This window comes from Cygnus olor, chromosome 2 (genome assembly GCF_009769625.2).
Source record: "Cygnus olor isolate bCygOlo1 chromosome 2, bCygOlo1.pri.v2, whole genome shotgun sequence".
NCBI lineage: Eukaryota > Metazoa > Chordata > Aves > Anseriformes > Anatidae > Cygnus > Cygnus olor.
The window spans coordinates 58,814,378-58,837,606 of NC_049170.1; the positions used below are offsets into that span (position 1 = coordinate 58,814,378).

Here is a 23,229-nt window from a genome sequence, read left to right on the forward strand (position 1 = left end):
AATGCTAAACAGAACAGATATTATTCCAGATATCCAGTTGTTGCAACAAAACCTCAAGTTTACAAAGTCATGTAACACATAGTACAAAGAATTAACTTTTATATTTTTCAGAGGGAATTGTTTCTGTTCCCGTAGAAAGAAGGGAATAGTTCTCACATAAGGTTCTTAATAAAGCAACTTCTCTGCTTCTTGAATTAAACACTGTTCTTTGCAACAGTAAAATTTCAGCACAAGCATTTAACTCGTGTTAGTTCTTCTGGTGCTCTAAGCACATGCATTAATTTTGAGTTAAAAAAAAGATTAATGTGGGTTTAGCATTAGATAGCCTCTCATCAAAAAGCTTTACTTTACATTTAGATCTATTAACCTTTCTCACAAAAGAAGAACAAATATCCCTCGCATGTAATTTCATTTCAGGAGCCTGACTTTTTTTTTCCTCTCCTCCCTCCCACCATTATGCAGCAAATTGCAAATGCACTCCAGCCCTAGAATACTACAATTTCAATTGAATATAATCCTTTCATCAGTCTCCTGGGGGAAAATAAAAATATATAAATAAATAAACAAACAGAAAGCAAAAGGGAAAGTGAGCCTCCTGTCTTGGAGCCTGCAAGAGGCCTCAGTACCTCGGACAGCGCTCAGCACTCCTCTGTCCTCGCCATCATCATTGGGACGCTCAACGGGAAATATCCCACTTGGTCTACGTTGGGACACCAAGACAAAGTGCCAGGAGACCCTCAGCACTAGAGGAGGTTAGGACTTGTGTTCCTATTTCTACATGCGTGGACTCGGCAGAGTTTGCACACGCATGAAAATGGGGTTGGGTCCTAAACCCCAACAGGGGAACTGATGGCACAAAGGGAGGTCTAATGGCAGATGTGTAAAAAAGCATGAGGCGTGCCACATATTGAAAGCATTTTCACCTAAGAACAGTAAAGAGAGTCAACATTCCAACAGAGTCTCGCAACTTCAAGGGGGTAGTGGTAACCTTTTCTGTTCCAACTGGAAGGAAAAGGACTTAACATTTTCCCAACTCTGCTAGAAGCAGTTGATCTATTCCAAATGGTACTGGGCAGGTTCCACAGCTCCAAAATTGAATTTAGCCTCTGCAGTTATTATGTTTCCTTTTATATGTGCAGGAGAAGTAAAAGCAAGGTTATTATTTGCATTCTTTAGCTACAGAATAAGTCATAAGTCACCTTATAAAATAATCCATAAAGGAGGATGTGGGGGGGAGGGATCGTTTGTCAGGAATTGAAATAAAACCATGCCAAGAGTGAGAGTATTTACAATTTCCGCCCTCAATCTCTTTAAAACCAAAACAAACCAGATACTTTTTTTTTTTTTTTTTTACAGTCAAAAAGATTTAATCATACAATGATTTTACTTTAACGCCTCTGATGAATGTAGGTAACACTAAGTGTCACCATCAAGACACCTGTATCTAACTTGATTTCCTTCGATGAAGAACTGGACACTTGATTCATCTCCAGCCCTAACCGTAGGCACTCACTCCTCTCAGGAACTGCTATGATTTAGAATATTTAGTTCATTCAGAACAAAGTTTAGATTTAGCTTCCGCCCCCCACCCCTCCTCCTTTTTAAAAATAAAACAAATCTAAAACCATGCCACCATTCAGCCCCTTCAGTTCATGCTGAACTGGCACATTCGCCTGTTTCCCATGTACATTTCATTCTTACAATTTACCATCCCAAGAATGAAAACAGCCTTTAAATTACCTCATACTTAAATCCTCAGGGGGCATCTTTCATCTCCCATAATAGTAAAACCAAAGGAAAGAAAGACTGAGTAAAGCAAGATGGATTTAGAACTCAATTTTCTCAGTCAGTTGCAGAGCGGACAAGATTGAGGCAGTAACAGCACTGAGCTACAGACGCTGGTTAGTTAAACTATGACAGCCCATCAAAGCCCATCAAAGGCTACAGGAGAGTACATTTCTTTAGTCGTTGCAACACGATGACTCAGGGCAGTTGATTTGGGAGTTCCCAGGCTTTGTTCTGCATTCCCCATGCACTCATTTGTCCCGCAGAGAGAGAGCTGACAGGACGGAGCACAGCTGCATAATCACAGCCAGCCTTGCTCCCCTTCCTTGTACCCTTATTTTTCATTCCTGACATTTAATCCAGTGATGCACACCTTCCTCAGATCTTTTACGCACAGTCATTGGAAAACAAAGTATTTGTTTATTCAACTAAGACCTTCCTTTGCAGTTTTGAGATATTTATTTCAAAACTGCAAACACCGGATCAAAATCCTTCGTGCTTTGAAGTCCTGAAAACATATGTACCACTGAAGGCAACACCTCAGACTCAAGAAACAAGATACAGAGTCCATGACCAATTGCACATCCAGTGCAGGGAACAGAAGAAATTGGCCATAATGAAATATTGCGTGAGCGCTGTTCCCCTGTAAGGTACACAAGGCCAAGGCAAGTTCTCACTTTCAAGAGCTTATTCCAGAAACTCATCATGCTTAATGCCATATTATTGTTAAGAGCATCTGTTCGTTTTAAATCAGATTACATATGCCGTGTATATATTAAACAAGTGAGCATCTGAATACAGTGGAGATGAAAGAGGTTACCTTGGAAACATTCTGATATCTGAAAACCAGTTTTTGAAGAACCTCGGCATGTGAGAACCCAGGTACTTCTTTGAGCAGAAATAACCTACTTCAAAACTCTGCTGGGGGAGCTTCGTTCTTAGCCAAATCCCACCTGCTTAATGGTGAATTGTAAGCCCTGCAGTCAGATGCTATGGACGGCTCCATTAGCCATCGTTATTGCGTTGTTCACATCCTCAAGGTGTCCCGATCTCTCAAGGTAAAAGCACAGATCTGTGATTTATGGTGCAGGTGCAATCTACACTAAAGCAGACTGAAGACCACAAAGACCAAAATGGAACCGGAGACAATTCTAAAGGAAACTCTAGTTCATTTGGGCAAGCTCCATTAGAGTAGCTACCTTGAGGTAAACCAAAACAAACAAACAAAAAAAAACACCACACCTCACAACATAACACAAAGGTGCAGTTGGTGTGGTCTGCAAGGCTATCTTAGAGAGCAGGGCTACGTCAGCCTGATTATTAAAATGCTGAAATAGTCATCTCTGTGTTGCAGTCCAGAAAGACTTTTGCTTTGGCACTCAGCTTCTAGAGCACTGGAAGGAATTTATGGGTTTGGGTTCATCAAGACTAATAATCAAGTCTCTCTTTGCTCATACACAGTCCATTAAAGTTCCTACTGACTGGCAGCAAACATCCCTTTCTCTGGGCAAAATTTTCCTCAAACAAAACCAGCAGAAGAGTTTGACCTGGTATAATTTGTATTTGTTTAACAAGTCAATTCAAGCTTTCAGGGAAATGCTCTATTATGGCTTTTGGGTACACACTCACCAAGTAGACTGAAACATCAATGCCTTTTAAATTAAACTAAGAATCTAGACTGACTGCTACTTAGACAGTCCAATACACTGCCATAGTGATGGTATATGATTATTGAATTCCAGTGCAAACACAATCCAGCAGCTCTACCTCACTCCTTATTTGAGCAGAAGAAACACTGTGTTTGTCCTTGGAGTGTTTCCCATGAAAAGACTACTCAACTCTTTCTGGCAAGTAACAATGCCTACTAATGGCAAGACATTTTTCAAAATGAAGTAACTTCCTACATAAGACCATAATATTTATTTTTCTTGTATTAGTAACCTGGATGTACATCAAAAATGATCTCCAATGTCCCAATTTGTCAAATTTCAACATAATCCACTAGAAGCGTTGACAGATTTCTTCATTTAAATCAAAAGCACACCAGCATTATTTCTTTTAAAGCATCATTTTGTCAGTGTGAGTGATCACCTGAAGCTTTCCACATTTAAAGTGACCCCCTGGAAGAAAGAGATGTGGGGGAAACAGGAGTGTGTGTGTGTGGGGATTTACTGCAGGTTCCAAAGATGACTGGCTTCATGTAGGTACTGGATACACACAACCAGAAAATTTCAAATAATCTTTGTATAGCAACCATGTCTTGGCTCATACTGCTTTTTAACTCACACTCCACCCACGTCACAACTTGATGAAGCACATGCTGGATGGTGATAACTTTTTACATGCCTCTTCTCTCATTCAATCAGTGCACGCTCCTTGCCCACCCATCTGTCCTCCATACACACTGGGACTTTCCTTGGGACCTCATCAAGCTTTCAGCTTTCTCTACTAACAGTTATGATGCAAGTTTCCTTGCCGTCATCACCAGACCTCTAGCTACCTCTAGCTGGTGGTCTGTATTTCACTTGACGTTATGCTCTCCTGCTTGCATTTGATAGAACACATCCATGTGTGGGGAAAGATACTTGACAAGACATACAAAAATATCAGGATGCTGCAATCAGCTCCCTTCTCTTTCACACAGACTACACAGATATCACAAATCTCTTCACTAAGATTATTTTCCTCACAAAGAGTCTTTGAAGTTTCCTTAGGGACATTCTGCAAATGATAACGGCAAGACTGAGATGATGTATAAATGAAACATCAGCTCTCCATTAACATGTAGTCTACACTCCAAAAAAGTTCAACACTCCTGCCTGGAGGTATTACTATGGATGGATAATAGCATGAGATATCGTCATAAATGTTTAATTTATAAACCTAGCAGCTAGAACATTATTCAGCTGGACTGAAAGTGTTGAGGACTTTAATAGTGCCTGCCCACATTAGCAGATGGAAATGGTCAGAACAAAGTACAGGTGCACTTGCATATTTAGTCAGCATTCACAGCATTGTTTAAAACGAACTTTCGGAGGAAATTCAATCCCTAAGAAAGCATTGGGCAACTCCAGAGGTATCAAGGGCATTGCTTCTGTTTCCACAGGATGCATCTTGGCTTGCTGCTCCTCTCTTCAGGTCTGCCAGCTGACACAGAGCACTTTGCTCTTCCAAGCACTACAGCGTTATTTCAGATGAGAAACAGCATCACAAAATGAAGGCACTAAAGCAGCATCACTGTTCTTAAACATTTTTTTTAGGATAGTTTTGTTCAGGCAAATAACCCTTTACACCATAGCCATAAATGTAAACTCACAGATGGGAGAAAGAAGTGGAATAGGAGCGGCAGGGCAGAGAAGTGAACAAGAGAAGTGTCAAAGACAGCAGGCAAGATGAGAAGTGGAAATAAGGCCTGTGAATAAGCAGAAGAAAAGGCAAATAGGGGAAGGAAAGGGAAAGGACAATCAAAGACTGGAATGGCATTTGAGAAAGGAGCAAGTTCTCGTTTCTAGCAGGTCTTATCAATTATGACAGTCTCCCAGTGAAACAGATAGCCTTTCATTCCTTTCCTCCATTAGGGAAACAGGAAGAAATGGTAAGAAAAGAACTACCTATAAAATTTGGGACTGATTCTTCTTTTACCAGGGTATATACCAGCTGGAGTTAACAGGTAACAAGCAAAGAAACAAACCAGAATCATGTTTAGCAATCTCCATTGACCCCCAAGTGACATTTTCAGGATGTGGATTATGCAGAAGAATTTCAGACCTCAGTCAGTTCACTTCCCCTCCTCCCTTCTGCTCCTCAGAAGCAAAACTGTCAGGCAGTAGACAAAGAGGCCAATTGGAACAAATGGCACAAATTCTGAGCTGCAAGCAAGGCTTCTTCCCTTCACTTCTCCAAAGAGGCTACTCCCATGAGAGGCCAGAAACCAACAGGATGGCAGCCAGAGAAATCACAAAGGCAGTCTCCAAATGAGATGTAGTAGCAGTAGCAGGAGGGCCAATATATAGGAGTGATGCCATCTTGGGAAAGGTATGGGTGAGAAGCAGCAGATTCCACTGACTTTGTCTTTGTACCACAGCAGATGCCTGGTGGTGTCAATCAGCCACAGGTCTCCTCTGTGCGAGGCAGCAGTTTCAGCTACAACAAACTGGGAGCCCTCCCTGACAGAGAAGCACGACACTATGAATTAAACGTGGCTCCTCATCCCAGCCCACCGCAGGAACCTGGAAAGCTTGGTATCATCTTCACACACTGCAAGGCAAAAAATTCCCCTTCATTTTTGAGTGTGCTTAACCTCTGATGTGTGAAAGAAAGACTGGCACAACAACATTGACAGATTTCTCACCCTTGGGTCATGCTCATCATGACATTTATCTTTCCATTGGAAATGAACAAAGTTTCTAGAATCACAGAATGGGTTGGGTTGGAAGGGACCTTAAAGATCATCCAGTTCCAACCCGCCTGCCATGGGCAGGGACACCTCCCACCAGACCAGGTTGCCCAAAGCCCCATCCAGCCTGGCCTTGAACATCTCCAGGGATGGGGCATCCACAGCTTCTCTGGGCAACCCATTCCAGTGCCTCACCACCCTCTAAGTGAAGAATTTATTCCTGGTGCCTAACCTAAATCTCCCCTCTTTTAGTTTAAAGACATTCCTCCTTGTCCTAACCCTACCCTCCCAGCTTTCCTGTAGGCCCCCTTTAGGTACTGGAAGGCCACTATAAGGTCTCTCCAAAGCCTTCTCTTCTCCAGGCTGAACAACCCCAAGCCTCAGCCCATCTCCATAGAAAACGTGCTCCAGCCCTCTGATCAGCCTCGTGGCCCTCCTCTGGACTCGCTTCATCAGGTCCGTGTCCTTCTTGTGCTGGAGGTCCCAGAGCTGAACGCAGGGCTCCAGGTGGCGGTCTCACAAGAGCAGAGTAGAGGGGGAGAAACCCCTCCCTCACACTACTGGTCATGCTGCTATATATATACAAACATATATACGCAAACAGGACCCTGTGTTACTATTCCTGGTAGTGAAGTTAAGCACATGCACAAGGGTTAATGGGAACAGATTTGGCTTTGTCCTTAAAGTTTTAGGAAAGTGAGTAAGAACAAACTTAATTCGTTTCCACTCTAACCTAGAAACGTAACAATGCATTTTCAATATGTCTAAGATAACAGCTACAAATTCTCAGTCGTATGCATTCTTTTGAAAACTATGTCCAGCTTAAGAAACGGATGTGTTAACATGAGCTAGATCACAGAGAAAGGCAGAAGAACTGGAACATCCACCCTCCTCAGCTAAAGGAGATCACCTCTTGCTAATCCGCTTTACAAATAAACCAACAATGCACCTATGGCTTGTTCCTGTTGTTGATCAACAGCAAGGCTTCTAAGAAGCATCTTTTTGTATTTGCAGAAAAGGTAAATGTTTCAGCATAGGCTTCCTCCCATTCATACAGCATTCGTTAAGTCTTTAGTCAGAATACTAAAAAGGCCACAGATTAAGCAAAAACCTCGCTTTTTTCCTCAGTGAACCTCACGGCTGTGTTTCTTGCTACATTCCAAACTTCAAGACAACATCCTAGCTCCTTGTAAAGAACATTCACTTCAGGTGCTCCAAAAAGCACCAACGGTGAACTCTGATACTTCATTCTCCCCACATCAATTCCCCGATACCAGTCTGAGAGCTGCCTGGTACTGGAGGGGAAGGAGCAGAGGAGGGGAAGGAGCAGAGGAGGGGAAGGAGCAGAGGAGGGGAAGGAGCAGAGGAGGGGAAGGAGCAGAGGAGGGGAAGGAGCAGAGGAGGGGAAGGAGCAGAGGAGGGGAAGGAGCAGAGGAGGGGAAGGAGCAGAGGAGGGGAAGGAGCAGAGGAGGGGAAGGAGCAGAGGAGGGGAAGGAGCAGAGGAGGGGAAGGAGCAGAGGAGGGGAAGGAGCAGAGGAGGGGAAGGAGCAGAGGAGGGGAAGGAGCAGAGGAGGGGAAGGAGCAGAGGAGGGGAAGGAGCAGAGGAGGGGAAGGAGCAGAGGAGGGGAAGGAGCAGAGGAGGGGAAGGAGCAGAGGAGGGGAAGGAGCAGAGGAGGGGAAGGAGCAGAGGAGGGGAAGGAGCAGAGGAGGGGAAGGAGCAGAGGAGGGGAAGGAGCAGAGGAGGGGAAGGAGCAGAGGAGGGGAAGGAGCAGAGGAGGGGAAGGAGCAGAGGAGGGGAAGGAGCAGAGGAGGGGAAGGAGCAGAGGAGGGGAAGGAGCAGAGGAGGGGAAGGAGCAGAGGAGGGGAAGGAGCAGAGGAGGGGAAGGAGCAGAGGAGGGGAAGGAGCAGAGGAGGGGAAGGAGCAGAGGAGGGGAAGGAGCAGAGAGGAGGGGAAGGAGCAGAGGAGGGGAAGGAGCAGAGGAGGGGAAGGAGCAGAGGAGGGGAAGGAGCAGCAGAGGAGGGGAAGGAGCAGAGGAGGGGAAGGAGCAGAGGAGGGGAAGGAGAGCAGAGGAGGGGAAGGAGCAGAGGAGGGGAAGGAGCAGAGGAGGGGAAGGAGCAGAGGAGGGGAAGGAGCAGAGGAGGGGAAGGAGCAGAGGAGGGGAAGGAGCAGAGGAGGGGAAGGAGCAGAGGAGGGGAAGGAGCAGAGGAGGGGAAGGAGCAGAGGGGGGAAGGAGCAGAGGAGGGGAAGGAGCAGAGGAGGGAAGGAGCAGAGGAGGGGGAAGGAGCAGAGGAGGGGAGGAAGGAGCAGAGGAGGGGAAGGAGCAGAGGAGGGGAAGGAGCAGAGGAGGGGAAGGAGCAGAGGAGGGGAAGGAGCAGAGGAGGGGAAGGAGCAGAGGAGGGGAAGGGAGCAGAGGAGGGGAAGGAGCAGAGGAGGGGAAGGAGCAGAGGAGGGAAGGAGCAGAGGAGGGGAAGGAGCAGAGGAGGGGAAGGAGCAGAGGAGGGGAAGGAGCAGAGGAGGGGAAGGAGCAGAGGAGGGGAAGGAGCAGAGGAGGGGAAGGAGCAGAGGAGGGGAAGAGAGGAGAGGAGGGGAAGGAGCAGAGGAGGGGAAGGAGCAGAGGAGGGGAAGGAGCAGAGGAGGGGGAAGGAGCAGAGGAGGGGAAGGAGCAGAGGAGGGGAAGGAGCAGAGGAGGGGAAGGAGCAGAGGAGGGGAAGGAGCAGAGGAGGGGAAGGAGCAGAGGAGGGGAAGGAGCAGAGGAGGGGAAGGAGCAGAGGAGGGGAAGGAGCAGAGGAGGGGAAGGAGCAGAGGAGGGGAGGAGCAGAGGAGGGGAAGGAGCAGAGGAGGGGAAGAGCAGAGGAGGGGAAGGAGCAGAGGAGGGGAAGGAGCAGAGGAGGGGAAGGAGCAGAGGAGGGGAAGGAGCAGAGGAGGGGAAGGAGCAGAGGAGGGGAAGGAGCAGAGGAGGGGAAGGAGCAGAGGAGGGGAAGGAGCAGAGGAGGGGAAGGAGCAGGAGGAGGGGAAGGAGCAGAGGAGGGGAAGGAGCAGAGGAGGGGAAGGAGCAGAGGAGGGGAAGGAGCAGAGGAGGGGAAGGAGCAGAGGAGGGGAAGGAGCAGAGGAGGGGAAGGAGCAGAGGAGGGGAAGGAGCAGAGAGGGGAAGGAGCAGAGGAGGGGAAGGAGCAGAGGAGGGGAAGGAGCAGAGGAGGGGAAGGAGCAGAGGAGGGGAAGGAGCAGAGGAGGGGAAGGAGCAGAGGAGGGGAAGGAGCAGAGGAGGGGAAGGAGCGAGGAGGGGAAGGAGCAGAGGAGGGGAAGGAGCAGAGGAGGGGAAGGAGCAGAGGAGGGAAGGAGCAGAGGAGGGGAAGGAGCAGAGGAGGGGAAGGAGCAGGGAGGGGAAGGAGCAGAGGAGGGGAAGGAGCAGAGGAGGGGAAGGAGCAGAGGAGGGGAAGGAGCAGAGGAGGGGAAGGAGCAGAGGAGGGGAAGGAGCAGAGGAGGGGAAGGAGCAGAGGAGGGAAGGAGCAGAGGAGGGGAAGGAGCAGAGGAGGGGAAGGAGCAGAGGAGGGGAAGGAGCAGAGGAGGGGAAGGAGCAGAGGAGGGGGAAGGAGCAGAGGAGGGGAAGGAGCAGAGGAGGGGAAGGAGCAGAGGAGGGGAAGGAGCAGAGGAGGGGAAGGAGCAGAGGAGGGGAAGGAGCAGAGGGGGGGAAGGAGCAGAGGAGGGGAAGGAGCAGAGGAGGGGAAGGAGCAGAGGAGGGGAAGGAGCAGAGGAGGGGAAGGAGCAGAGGAGGGGAAGGAGCAGAGGAGGGGAAGGAGCAGAGGAGGGGAAGGAAGAGGAGGGGAAGGAGCAGAGGAGGGGAAGGAGCAGAGGAGGGGAAGGAGCAGAGGAGGGGAAGGAGCAGAGGAGGGGAAGGAGCAGAGGAGGGGAAGGAGCGAGGAGGGGAAGGAGCAGAGGAGGGGAAGGAGCAGAGGAGGGGAAGGAACAGAGGAGGGGAAGGAGCAGAGGAGGGGAAGGAGCAGAGGAGGGGAAGGAGCAGAGGAGGGGAAGGAGCAGAGGAGGGGAAGGAGCAGAGGAGGGGAAGGAGCAGAGGAGGGGAAGGAGCAGAGGAGGGGAAGGAGCAGAGGGGAAGGAGCAGAGGAGGGGAAGGAGCAGAGGAGGGAAGGAGCAGAGGAGGGGAGGAGCAGAGGAGGGGAAGGAGCAGAGGAGGGGAAGGAGCAGAGGAGGGGAAGGAGCAGAGGAGGGGAAGGAGCAGAGGAGGGGAAGGAGCAGAGGAGGGGAAGGAGCAGAGGAGGGGAAGGAGCAGAGGAGGGGAAGGAGCAGAGGAGGGGAAGGAGCAGAGGAGGGGAAGGAGCAGAGGAGGGGAAGGAGCAGAGGAGGGGAAGGAGCAGAGGAGGGGAAGGAGCAGAGGAGGGGAAGGAGCAGAGGAGGGGAAGGAGCAGAGGAGGGGAAGGAGCAGAGGAGGGGAAGGAGCAGAGGAGGGGAAGGAGCAGAGGAGGGGAGGAGCAGAGGAGGGGAAGGAGCAGAGGAGGGGAGGAGCAGAGGAGGGGAAGGAGCAGAGGAGGGGAAGGAGCAGAGGAGGGGAAGGAGCAGAGGAGGGGAAGGAGCAGAGGAGGGGAAGGAGCAGAGGAGGGGAAGGAGCAGAGGAGGGGAAGGAGCAGAGGAGGGGAAGGAGCAGAGGAGGGGAAGGAGCAGAGGAGGGGAAGGAGCAGAGGAGGGGAAGGAGCAGAGGAGGGGAGGAGCAGAGGAGGGGAAGGAGCAGAGGAGGGGAAGGAGCAGAGGAGGGGAAGGAGCAGAGGAGGGGAAGGAGCAGTGGAGGGGAAGGAGCAGAGGAGGGGAAGGAGCAGAGGAGGGGAAGGAGCAGAGGAGGGGAAGGAGCAGAGGAGGGGAAGGAGCAGAGGAGGGGAAGGAGCAGAGGAGGGGAAGGAGCAGAGGAGGGGAAGGAGCAGAGGAGGGGAAGGAGCAGAGGAGGGGAAGGAGCAGAGGAGGGGAAGGAGCAGAGGAGGGGAAGGAGCAGAGGAGGGGAAGGAGCAGAGGAGGGGAAGGAGCAGAGGAGGGGAAGGAGCAGAGGAGGGGAAGGAGCAGAGGAGGGGAAGGAGCAGAGGAGGGGAGGAGCAGAGGAGGGGAAGGAGCAGAGGAGGGGAAGGAGCAGAGGAGGGGAAGGAGCAGAGGAGGGGAAGGAGCAGAGGAGGGGAAGGAGCAGAGGAGGGGAAGGAGCAGAGGAGGGGAAGGAGCAGAGGAGGGGAAGGAGCAGAGGAGGGGAAGGAGCAGAGGAGGGGAAGGAGCAGAGGAGGGGAAGGAGCAGAGGAGGGGAAGGAGCAGAGGAGGGGAAGGAGCAGAGGAGGGGAAGGAGCAGAGGAGGGGAAGGAGCAGAGGAGGGGAAGGAGCAGAGGAGGGGAAGGAGCAGAGGAGGGGAAGGAGCAGAGGAGGGGAAGGAGCAGAGGAGGGGAAGGAGCAGAGGAGGGGAAGGAGCAGAGGAGGGGAAGGAGCAGAGGAGGGGAAGGAGCAGAGGAGGGGAAGGAGCAGAGGAGGGGAAGGAGCAGAGGAGGGAAGGAGCAGAGGAGGGGAAGGAGCAGAGGAGGGGAAGGAGCAGAGGAGGGGAAGGAGCAGAGGAGGGGAAGGAGCAGAGGAGGGGAAGGAGCAGAGGGAGGGGAAGGAGCAGAGGAGGGGAAGGAGCAGAGGAGGGGAAGGAGCAGAGGAGGGGAAGGAGCAGAGGAGGGGAAGGAGCAGAGGAGGGGAAGGAGCAGAGGAGGGGAAGGAGCAGAGGAGGGGAAGGAGCAGAGGAGGGGAAGGAGCAGAGGAGGGGAAGGAGCAGAGGAGGGGAAGGAGCAGAGGAGGGGAAGGAGCAGAGGAGGGGGAAGGAGCAGAGGAGGGGAAGGAGCAGAGGAGGGGAAGGAGCAGAGGAGGGGAAGGAGCAGAGGAGGGGAAGGAGCAGAGGAGGGGAAGGAGCAGAGGAGGGGAAGGAGCAGAGGAGGGGAAGGAGCAGAGGAGGGGAAGGAGCAGAGGAGGGGAAGGAGCAGAGGAGGGGAAGGAGCAGAGGAGGGGAAGGAGCAGAGGAGGGGAAGGAGCAGAGGAGGGAAGGAGCAGAGGAGGGGAAGGAGCAGAGGGGGGAAGGAGCAGAGGAGGGAAGGAGCAGAGGAGGGAAGGAGCAGAGGAGGGGAAGGAGCAGAGGAGGGAAGGAGCAGAGGAGGGGAAGGAGCAGAGGAGGGGAAGGAGCAGAGGAGGGGAAGGAGCAGAGGAGGGGAAGGAGCAGAGGAGGGGAAGGAGCAGAGGAGGGGAAGGAGCAGAGGAGGGGAGGCAGCAGAGGAGGGGAAGGAGCAGAGGAGGGGAAGGAGCAGAGGAGGGGAGGAGCAGAGGAGGGGAAGGAGCAGAGGAGGGGAAGGAGCAGAGGAGGGGAAGGAGCAGAGGAGGGGAAGGAGCAGAGGAGGGGAAGGAGCAGAGGAGGGGAAGGAGCAGAGGAGGGGAAGGAGCAGAGGAGGGGAAGGAGCAGAGGAGGGGAAGGAGCAGAGGAGGGGAAGGAGCAGAGGAGGGGAAGGAGCAGAGGAGGGGAAGGAGCAGAGGAGGGGAAGGAGCAGAGGAGGGGAAGGAGCAGAGGAGGGGAAGGAGCAGAGGAGGGGAAGGAGCAGAGGAGGGGAAGGAGCAGAGGAGGGGAAGGAGCAGAGGAGGGGAAGGAGCAGAGGAGGGAAGGAGCAGAGGAGGGAAGGAGCAGAGGAGGGGAAGGAGCAGAGGAGGGGAAGGAGCAGAGGAGGGGAAGGAGCAGAGGAGGGGAAGGAGCAGAGGAGGAACCCGACTCCCCCAGGACCAGAACAAGCAACTATTTCATGGATTCATGCTGGCCTTTCCTTTGAGAGCACTGTCTCCACATCGTCATTCCTGATGCATGACCACACAACTTCTGGAAAAAGATCTGAGTAGCTGGACTACTAAGGGATATTTGAGAAATCCTGTTTTACCATCATCCTCTTAAGCTTTCTTAGCTTGATTTTAGGGCCTCACGCAAAGATCGTTGAGTGGCATGGCTGCCATGGATTTGGGCTTACGTCTGTGGCTGGGAGTATAAAACAAAACAGAAAATTGCTTGCTGCTGTTAATCATCATGAAGGGCTAGGGCAGATGCTCCTAGCAGCAGACCTTTTAAAGAAGCAGGCTGGCTGCAGAAGATGCTGGTTACCAAACCACGTACTGAGGTGCCAGGCTGCTCTACAACCTCTCCAAAGTGATTCATACCACCAACCAAACTAAGGGGACCATGCAACGCTGGATAAATTGCTATGCTGCCCTCTGTGCTATTTGTTTTATGGATGCTTTTGTTAGGCAGGCCCTTTTTTTTAATTAAAAACAAAAAGTCAGTCTCTTGGGGGATCTATTTTCCTTTCCTCTCTAACTTCAGCACAAACACACTAGAAAAATTATAGCCACAGTACAAATAAAAATAGCTGAAGAACTTGCAGCTGTTGTTAATTTCTAAAGTATTCAACATTGCCCATTTAATGATGAAACAATATGCTCCAGTTTCAGTCCTGGCACAACGCTGTACGAACAGGAGGCAGATATTTTAGTGTGAATGCCAAAGGCAAGTAAACTCTTACAGCACCCAGAGAAAGGGCAGGAGGACAACAGAACGTAGACCACTGGATGTCCACAGAAAATGCTTTTTCCTGCCTTTTCTTTCTCATTTAAAGCCATTCGTCAACTCACCAGTTGATAAGATCAGGCTCACAGGCTTACTAATATGTATAGCTGGAAAAAAAAAAAGTGCTCAATAAAAATTCACAATGTGGAAAACATTTTTACAGCTGAAGAGCTAATTTTTTCTTTCTATTTTAAGTACCGAGTGTTTCTAATGTGAAATGCATTACACAGGGAGGCTTTGCTTGCTTTTCTCCCTCAGAGTCTTTAACCAACTTGCCTAGAGTTAGGAATAATGGATTCCCTAGTTTAGTACAGAACAAAGTAATAAAGTGCTGGGTATTTCTAGGGAGCCAAAATGAAAGAAAACACGCCTCTTATGCTTTGCAAAGGTCATCTAAAAACTAAAACCACATCTAAATACTAAAAACACTTTTGAAACACTGAGGTCAGAAGCAGCAGAAATGCTTATTTAGTTGCATCTCTTGCAGTTCTATCTGCAGTTGCTAAGTATTTTCTCACACTTACCCACTTACAAATGAGACCCCACAGAATTAACAGACAGACACTGCTTATAAATTCACACGACACCCAACAGTAGCAATGAAATACAAAAGAAAAATTAAACTTAGGTACAGGAGTAAAATTTAAAGGCTCAGAAACAGCAAGGAAATTGGGAAACTTGATTACAATTGGAAATATAGACCTACTTCTGTTGGGCTTCGTTTGCCTCGTTCACGTGCATAAAGGCACAGTGAGAGATCATAAAGTCACAGCATTCAGCAGGTAATATTTAATGGAAAAAATCTCTTCCCTTGTTAAGAACCCACTGCTACAGCAACACTTAGAGCATGACGACTAAGGAACAGTTTTAAAGCAGGGGAAAAAAATAAAAGTCAAAGTTGACAGCATTGTCAAGACTACATTACGCTCAGACAGTTCTGATCTTCGACAGGAAAGAAAAACCCAACTCCACAAGCAACCCTTTGGTGAGACTCCCCCTGACTAGCCAAGGCAAGCGGTGCTATCGCTCTGTGAAAGCAAAGGCTCTGTCACTCACTCACAGAGCAGAGAATCTGGTTTGGAGCTCTCTATAACATCAAATAAATTACTGTGCAAGGCATAATTAAGGTGGCAAAGGAGATGCGGATCGGACTGAAAAACAGTCATAAAGACTAGTTTCAGACACGGCCGGTGCCTTCCTGCAGATAAAGCACGGGCTGATATTCAGCCAAAAGCCACCAAGGACCCCGACTCAGCTGTCCAGAGCATCCTCTATGGCACACAGCGCATCCCCTGCCTTGCTTTTGGCACAGCCTGGGCTCCCCCGACCTCATCTTGCTTTAAGAGGGTGCCTTAGCTCCTTTCTGCTTCCTTTCTCCTGCTAGTTGCTGCTGTCTACACAGAGCCCTCTGTCCATATCCCTCTGATGGCTACGGAGAGGGCAGTAACACAGCTGAACTCATGATTAACGTCAGAGTAACTCTTCTGGCTGCTCGCAGCTTGCTCCCTGCGTGCATGTCTGCTGGCATGCCAGAAGATGCTTGTGCACATTTGGTCCCATCATGGGGCAATACGTATAACAAGCAACACATCCACTGAGGCTGCAGCCCTCCATGATAAAAGACTAGGCATTCATGGTTTGACCATCCAGGGCTGCTGCTCTGCACTCAGACAGGATCTGTTCGGTGCATCCTTGCCTGAGAAGATCCTACATACCTCAACATTTCGCCAAAGGAGGAGACTAGACCACAAAAGTAATTTTTTTTTCAGCTTTTGTGTTTCATATTAGAGATGCGATTAATGCATGCACCCTCCTGCACCTCTAATCAATTGCAGAAATAGGTAAAACAAGACAAGGAAAATAGAAAACATCTCCACAGAGAATCTCACACCTGGCATCACAGCAATGCTCCTGCATGCACTGCAGCATGAAGGTGAGGCGCGGAAGGGTTGAAACAGGACCCTGGCCATCACCAGGCTCCAGTGACCCACTTACTACAGCTTTCAGAATGAGAACTTACCCAATATGACACAGATGTGAACAGATCCTACACAAGCACGAGCAGGCAGCCTCTGCATCTGTCTAAATTAGCCCACATGCCATCAGTGGGACCCACAGCATACTTGGGCAGCCTTGATGCTGGAATACTTCCTTCACACCTAAATCCCAGCCCAGCCAATAGTTTTCAGTGAGACTTCAAGGCTTGCAACTATAATATCATACCAGCTATTGCCATTAAGGGACTAACTATGTTTTCCCTTCCACAGGGCGGGGAGAAAAGAAAGAAAATATATAAATCACCACACCATACGGCTGTTTTACCATGGCTCCATGCTCACAGAGTACTTTGGAAAAAAAAAAAAAAGACTCAACACACTAACAAATATGATGTATATGTTCATTTAAATTAAAAGAAAGGAAACGCCATCAGGAGAAATTCTCCAGTTCTGAACTGAAATACTTACCAAAGTTAGTGGGGTTTTGCAGCAGGACACTGTTGGAATGCTTTACACGGTGTATTTTTGTGTTGACTTTTTAATAATTCTGTTCAAAGAACGTCTTGCTTGTAACCATCAGGCTACAAAGGTCCCTGCTCATTCATGGAAGTGATCAGAACCCCTTGACTCCAGCAGCTCATCTTGGCAGGGAGATCAGCCGGCATGAGACTGACAGCTAAATGGCAAGGATTACTGAAAATAATTCCACAATGCACCAAAAGTCTAAGGATGATCATTTGGATGATTTGGAAATTTCTGTCTTATTTCAGAACAGCGCTACAAAAAAACCACACACAACCCTGCCACTTAAAAATGAAGCTAACACAGTAATGGCATTCTTAATATGTTAGAAACATCTCCTTTAAACCCAGCACACATCAGGAGATAGGAAACAAAAGAATGAGCATTCTTCAAAGGATCACAACTACAAAGGTAAGCCGAAAGATGTAAGGAAAGAAAGCACAAAGAACCAGGACGTCAGATCGTGAACTCTTAGACTGCTGCCAAACAAGAGGTACTGCTGAAAATAAGTAAAACAGAGAATAATGTAAATTTAAGAATATGTGCAACCACAGCCAACTAGATGATTAGCAGATGTTCTATATGGACAGCAAAAACATCTTAACAGAGAAACAAGACCTGGACCAGAAGGAAAGGCGATGATATATGTGCTGCTCACACAGTTCTGGAAAAGTGAAGAGAGAAAAGGGAAGACCCTACACTAATGCACTGAATGCTTTTCCAGGTTATATGGACAGGTAGAAATCTGAATTCCCTTATATGTGCCTAATGCACAACCAACTAAATTAAAACATACCACACGATAGAGGCAAATTCTTCCTTTTTTTTTTTCCCCAGTCTGTTTGGAGATAATTTCATCCTCTCCCCTACCCCATGCTCTCCCTGAGGTCATCTGCATCTCTCTTCCAGCATCTGTCCTGTCCTAGCTGATGCTGCATTTTTGAAGTGCTCCAGCTGACTATCCATTTTTGGGAATGCTCATACTCAGTGCATGTCTTAGGACAGTTTGAAATGCTGAAAGCTTTTCCTGGGAAGATCGATCACATCTTTTAATTTTACTTGCTGAATTTAAAAGGTGAGCTTCACAGGAAAGTACCTGGGGCGCACCCACTCCAGCAGGCAGCCCCCACATCTGAACCCAGACTATGCAGGTACCAAAGCCTGAGCGCTGCTTTTGTTTCTTAAACACTGCAAAACACTAGAGGGTAATATATAAGCAGATGGTATTAGTTTATACCTGATTAGGGTTAACTGGTAGCTTTACAGTTTCTGTACACTTTGGAATACACAATATATCAATTGTATAGGCACTTACCAAACCTTAGGTAAACAGAGTGCTCCCAGGATTATGTTTGTCGTTCCCCAGTACGGAAGGCTTCAAGTGCTGGGTGTCACGACATGGGCACGGGTAACCACAGGCTTTGTACAAGGGAAATCTTGGGTCTCCTTTGGGCCTTGTGGGGAGACTCACAACCTTCAAAGCCAACCCACTGTACCTGACGTGTGGGTGGAACATTGCAAACACGTTAACTGCTAGCACTGCAGGACAGAGCAAAAGAAGAGGCCAGATCGGCCGGTCTCATGCATAAAATGCAAAACCTGTCAGGTCTCCATGCACGCAAGTTAACTGGAAAAGCTCCTCGGGCTCCTGGGAAGTTGCCAGCATTGCTGGAAACATTGCAAAGGATATTTACAGAAGACAAAGGAAAAAGGAAACGACAAAGGAAAAAGCCAGCAAATTATGAGAAAGCACTGACTTCTCAACCTCAAACAAAGACTTCACAGCAACCAGCACACATAAGAGTGAGCCTCTGGATTCACTGGCACTAAGTTGACTTTTTTGGAGCCAATTCTTGTTTTTGTCACCGCTGTTTTTCTTTGTCCAGAGCCAGTAATGTTGTTTTGCTAATGGTTTATGCAGGAGTACTGGAGCCAGCAGCACACACACTGGTTGCTTTTATTGGTCTATTAAAATGAAATGAAGCTGGTGCTAAAGCTTTTATAATCATTTAGGATATTTCATTATTCATTCAGGGTAGAAAAGCAAGCAACAACTCGTTATACAACTCTACAGGTACAGTACATCTGTCCCTAGGTCTAAGGAGAAATCCATATGGACTAGAGGGAAAACGAACAGTGGGAAAGTCAGTTCTCCAGAGTTTCTGCTGGTAGAGGCAGCTGTTTACTGTGCTTAGCACTGCAGAAAGAAATAAAGTGGAAATAAATTCACCAGAAGTATGGTTTGACAGGAAGTATGTCAGGATAATTACTATCTCATATTTATCACCTGCTGCATCTAGAAGCCCTATTCAGGAACCAGGACACTGTTGCACAATCACTACACACAACTGGAGCGGGGACTAACAAAGTATAAAACAGACAAAAAAGGACCAGAAAGCAAGATGCAAGAAAGGGTAAAAGCAACCAATGAAGCAATACGCCTTTATCGTGATAGTAAATGGTCTCAAGACATCCACTCAACAGCTGTTGAGTTCTGCGTTCATGTCACAGAGTCCACGGCAGGACCTGCACAAAAGCAAGGGAGGAGATTGCAAGCGTTTCCTGAAAGCCGTTCCCAATGGTAAGGGTAAAAGGCAACACAAAGGAGGCTTACTGAGGACTTCATACATTTATTTGAAGATTAGATTCAACTTAGAAAGATCGAGGACCAGAACAACAGCATGGGGCCTATCTACCCAAAAAGTCTATTTCCAATTACCCTGTTTATGTTTTCACCCAAGTAGCAGTAAAGTGGGAATGTCTTGTAACAACATCAAGGAACGAACATCAGGGAGCAATAAGGAATGAGCCACCACGTTCTTTTCTGGTACTAAATCCAAACTTAACGCTACCGTTCACACCCCTGTGCTTCTGCAAGTCTGCCTCGAAGCACAGTGTCAACAAATACCAAGTGCCCACAGCAAGTACATTAGCCTAACAAGCCCACAAATGTTTTTATTTGGGATTTAGATCTCAACATGTCCTCACCAACAGTGTTCTTCCAGAAAGAGCGATTTTGCAATCCCATCTGTGCTGACAAGTTTGCTACCTGATTTTCTGGCCCAATGTAATCAGACAACACTTTATTTTGGCATTAGGCTGTCAATTAATCTCCTCTCTCTTTCATTTTTTTTTAAACCGTTATTAAGTGACACTCTTGAATTTACTGAACAAATTTTTAAAAGAACTTGAAACTAAGTAGAGGATTGCTGGTGTAGTACTATTTCCCAATTCAATCCAAAGAAAAGTAGTAAGTATATCTGTGATCCAAACCCTCAGAAGAATTTCACCTAAAATTCAAACCATGATTTCTATGCTTGAATTTCACGTCTTCCATTCAACCATCTCAGGTCTAAACTATGGTAATAAATCACCTTTTAATTTATATGACAGAAATCACAGGTCTCTGAATTTTGGTATCAGATACGCTTAAAACAGTACTCCTTAAAACAAAAAAAAGCCATTCACCAGCAAAATGCAGGCAAATCAAAATCTCAAAAGGCTTTGCAAAACAGACTGCATATATCTGGTATTAACAAGAATGGGCAAACAGGAGAAGCAGCATCCCTCTGAGCAAGCAACACCCAGCTTCATGTGCTTTTTCACAAGGAACATTAAATTTTGGGTATTTTTATGAACTCTATATGGATGAACTAACTTACTACAGCCCTCCACCTAGAGCTCATCTAAAAAAAACACCTCATCACGTTGGCTCCTCAGCAGTGGAATTTTGATTTTATAATATTTAATGTAAGATACACTAACAGAAGCATTGGTTGTTAAGAACAGCAAAACTATGTAGTCTGACTATTTGATATAACACAGGTGAAAACATATTCCAGTTACTTAACTCAGTTCTCTCTCCAGCAGCTTGTATTCAGCTAACCAAATTAAGGCTCAAAAGCATCAATTTTCTTTATTTACTGCAATGCTGAAATGGTTAAAAGAGACCTGGATGTGATTGCTAACAATGGGCAGATGATTTCTCAGCTCCACCTGTACCTCACCACTGTGACCACAGCAGTAGCACTGCGGTGACAGGATTAGCTCAGGAATATTAAATGGGCAGCAGAATGCATTTTGAGGATTTTATTTTCAGTCATCTCTGCACACACATCCCCCAGTGGTCAAATTTGCCTGTGATTTCAAGAGCATCTTCAGATGCCTTCACTCAAGCAGAGCACAGTTAAGAGGTGCTGGACTCTAACACAAGATGGACAGCGTCTTGGCATGGATGCCTTTGCCATAAAGCACGCATTTACATGGTACAGCTCTTCTGAGTCAGCCGCGATGACGAACACCCTTCTCTCTGATGCTCACACCACAGAAGAGAACAGAGCATCTGCTGAAGAAGCGTGTGTGGATTCTGATTGCCTTCTGACAGCTGAGCTCATCCACAGTCCTTCAGGCTAAAATCTGTCCGTCTCTCCCTGCAGGCACACACAAGCAAGTCTCTGAGCATTGAGTTTTGAAAGTAACACTAGACTGGCTCCTCTCTTTCCCAGTCTCCGCGCAGGAGATGAACACACAGTTTTACCTCCTGTCCAGACCTATCAAAAGCAATGAAGCTTTATGAGGCATGAGTCAATACACACTTTGCAAGGAAGGTTTCATGGTCTTTAGCTCTGTGTTGAAGAGTTCTTTACTCCGCTAATAACCACATGCAGAGAAAGTTACAACCACCACTCTGTAACGCTACTGGAATCCGACTCAGACCAATTATTTTGTTACAGTTCCTTACAAGCTTAGAAGTTAAAATTAGCTTTATTTTAATGATCAGTTTGAGCTGCAGGGCAATCCCAACTTTTCAGCAGACACTTGTGAGAAATTTCCCCCCAGTAGCTCTTCCCGCACCTCTAACACTTGAGGAATTCAAAGCACCACCCAGCGCTGCTGGCACAGCCAGGCACACATCTCGCCCACCTTACTTCTTGGCATGCCACGAGCAGGAGCTGAACCCATCAGCAGTGGGAAGGGAATACCACTCTGGTCTGTATCTGAAGGTGACACGGCAAAAAGGCTTTATAAAGGTGCTGGAAGCATCCTCATAAAACAGGACAATTAAATCCCCCTCAAAAAACACTCAAAGAAATACCGGGATTAATCCAACTTAATCTGTCGGAAGAAACAGAAAAGATTTCGAATCTTTTGCCAGTCTTGACAAAGTCTTTTAAAATAAAACCAGCATAGCAATAACATTTTTATTTCCTATTTCAAACAAAATAACTGAAATATTCACTATTCGGTATAATCACTGCATAATCACCATTTTATTGAGTTTTAACCACATATCTCAGGGGCAAACAAAAAGTATTAATTACCTAAAACCCACACAACACAAAATACTTCAGATACACGCTCTCTGGCCCTATAGAGAGTTTGAGGCACAAACCAACTATCTATCAAAAACATCTTCGGCAAGTTCATACATGGCTCCATTAAATATTCATATTTTCCCTATGTAGTTGTGGTGGAAGAATCCATAACGCACGATCCTGCGGATTTAAAATCCATAAACAGCCCAAGATGACCACACAATTCAGCACAACAGCTCTTCAAAGAGGAGCAGCTCTTCCCTCCCATGCAAAAGCTCCACAGAACTTAATGGCCCAAGATCTGGCTAAATGAAGCTTTAGAGAGGTCCCTAATTTTAACCAACACCTCCTGAACAGCAACAAATCCCAAGGAACTCACGGATGAGTCTGAGTGGTAGTTTGAGGGTGCTTTTCATGAAAGCATCATGATAAAGTCACAAAAAGGATTTCAGGCTTTAAAATAGATCAAAAACTCTGGGAGGCCTTTCCCACTTAAAATATTTTCTGACAAACTTGGGAAGCATCTGGAAAACCACGGGGAACTCATGACTTTGAGATAACACTCAACTTTGCTTTGAATAAGAGTTCATTTGAAAAAAATTCATTGAAATTCCTTGAAAAAAATCACAAATCAAAACTGCACGGATTTAAACGGGAGAAGTTCACTTCTTTTCTTGCAAAATGATGCGTCAAAGTTCTGTAATACAACAGAAATGGAAAATATCTCCATACTGGGCTCTTCTGTGTACAACAGAAGAAGTGACCGGCACCACCAGGATTCATTACTGACTTTGCCGACAGCCTCGACTGAAGAACAGGGCACTGGGGAGGCGAGAAGCATAGGCTGTGTTTGCACTCAGGATTTATTCACTCCAGGTCAGGTTTGAGGCATACATCTAAGGCACCTGTGTAGGAAGCTTGCTTCGACACTGACTGCGCTGTGCCTGCTTGATGGTAGAGCAGAGGAGTCTTCAGGGACGTTGTACAACCCAGCGTTATTTATGCGCATAAAACTGGGAGGCTACAGATAATAAAAATGTAGGGGTTCCTCTGTGCCTAAATGCAGCGTGCATCAAGAAGCCTGCAGAGCCAATTCTACACGTTGGTACATGGAATTTCTCAGCTTGGTTTGATGCTGCTAATGCACATGCTTTCATCTGAAAATCATCTTTTTTTTTTTTTTGCTATTAGTTTCATCACAGAGAATCCTTTAATCCTCTCTGCTGTCAACAGGCTGCCAGTGCTAAATCAATCCTGATTTAACAGCCCGGTCACCAGCCACAGAAACATAAGATTGGAACACTGGACTAGTCCAGAAAAAGTTGTGCTATTAAGCTGTTGTCACTGGATTACTGCACTGGGGGGGGGGGGGGGAAATACAGCAGCAGACATACGAGATGTATACAGGAATGTATAAGCTCATCACTTACTGTATCCAGATCCAGGGACCGCATATCATCGGTTTGTATTTTAACTAGATGAGAAGGACAGCCCAAAACCCATTCTCAGCATGAACTCCCTACCTCTGGAAGGAACTTAAAACAGAAAGGTCAGCAACACACCAGCCCAGCAACAATCTGGTGCGCTGAAAAGACACCAAC

The 23,229-nt window shown here is 47.6% G+C and overlaps 1 protein-coding gene across 2 annotated transcripts in view; it reads right to left on the minus strand.

Annotated features, from left to right (window-relative positions):
• The window catches only part of VOPP1 (VOPP1 WW domain binding protein), a 72,448-nt gene that overhangs the window by 32,701 nt on the left and 16,518 nt on the right, over positions 1-23,229 (minus strand). Inside the window, exon 1 of one of the 2 annotated variants that reach the window (XM_040548285.1) lies at positions 21,237-21,266. The exons of the other annotated variant lie outside the window; for it this stretch is intronic. Coding sequence (XP_040404219.1) covers positions 21,237-21,251 — 15 coding nt within the window. The 5' untranslated portion in view covers positions 21,252-21,266. Of the gene's footprint in view, positions 1-21,236; positions 21,267-23,229 lie in introns of those variants that run through there. 2 annotated transcript variants of the gene reach the window in all.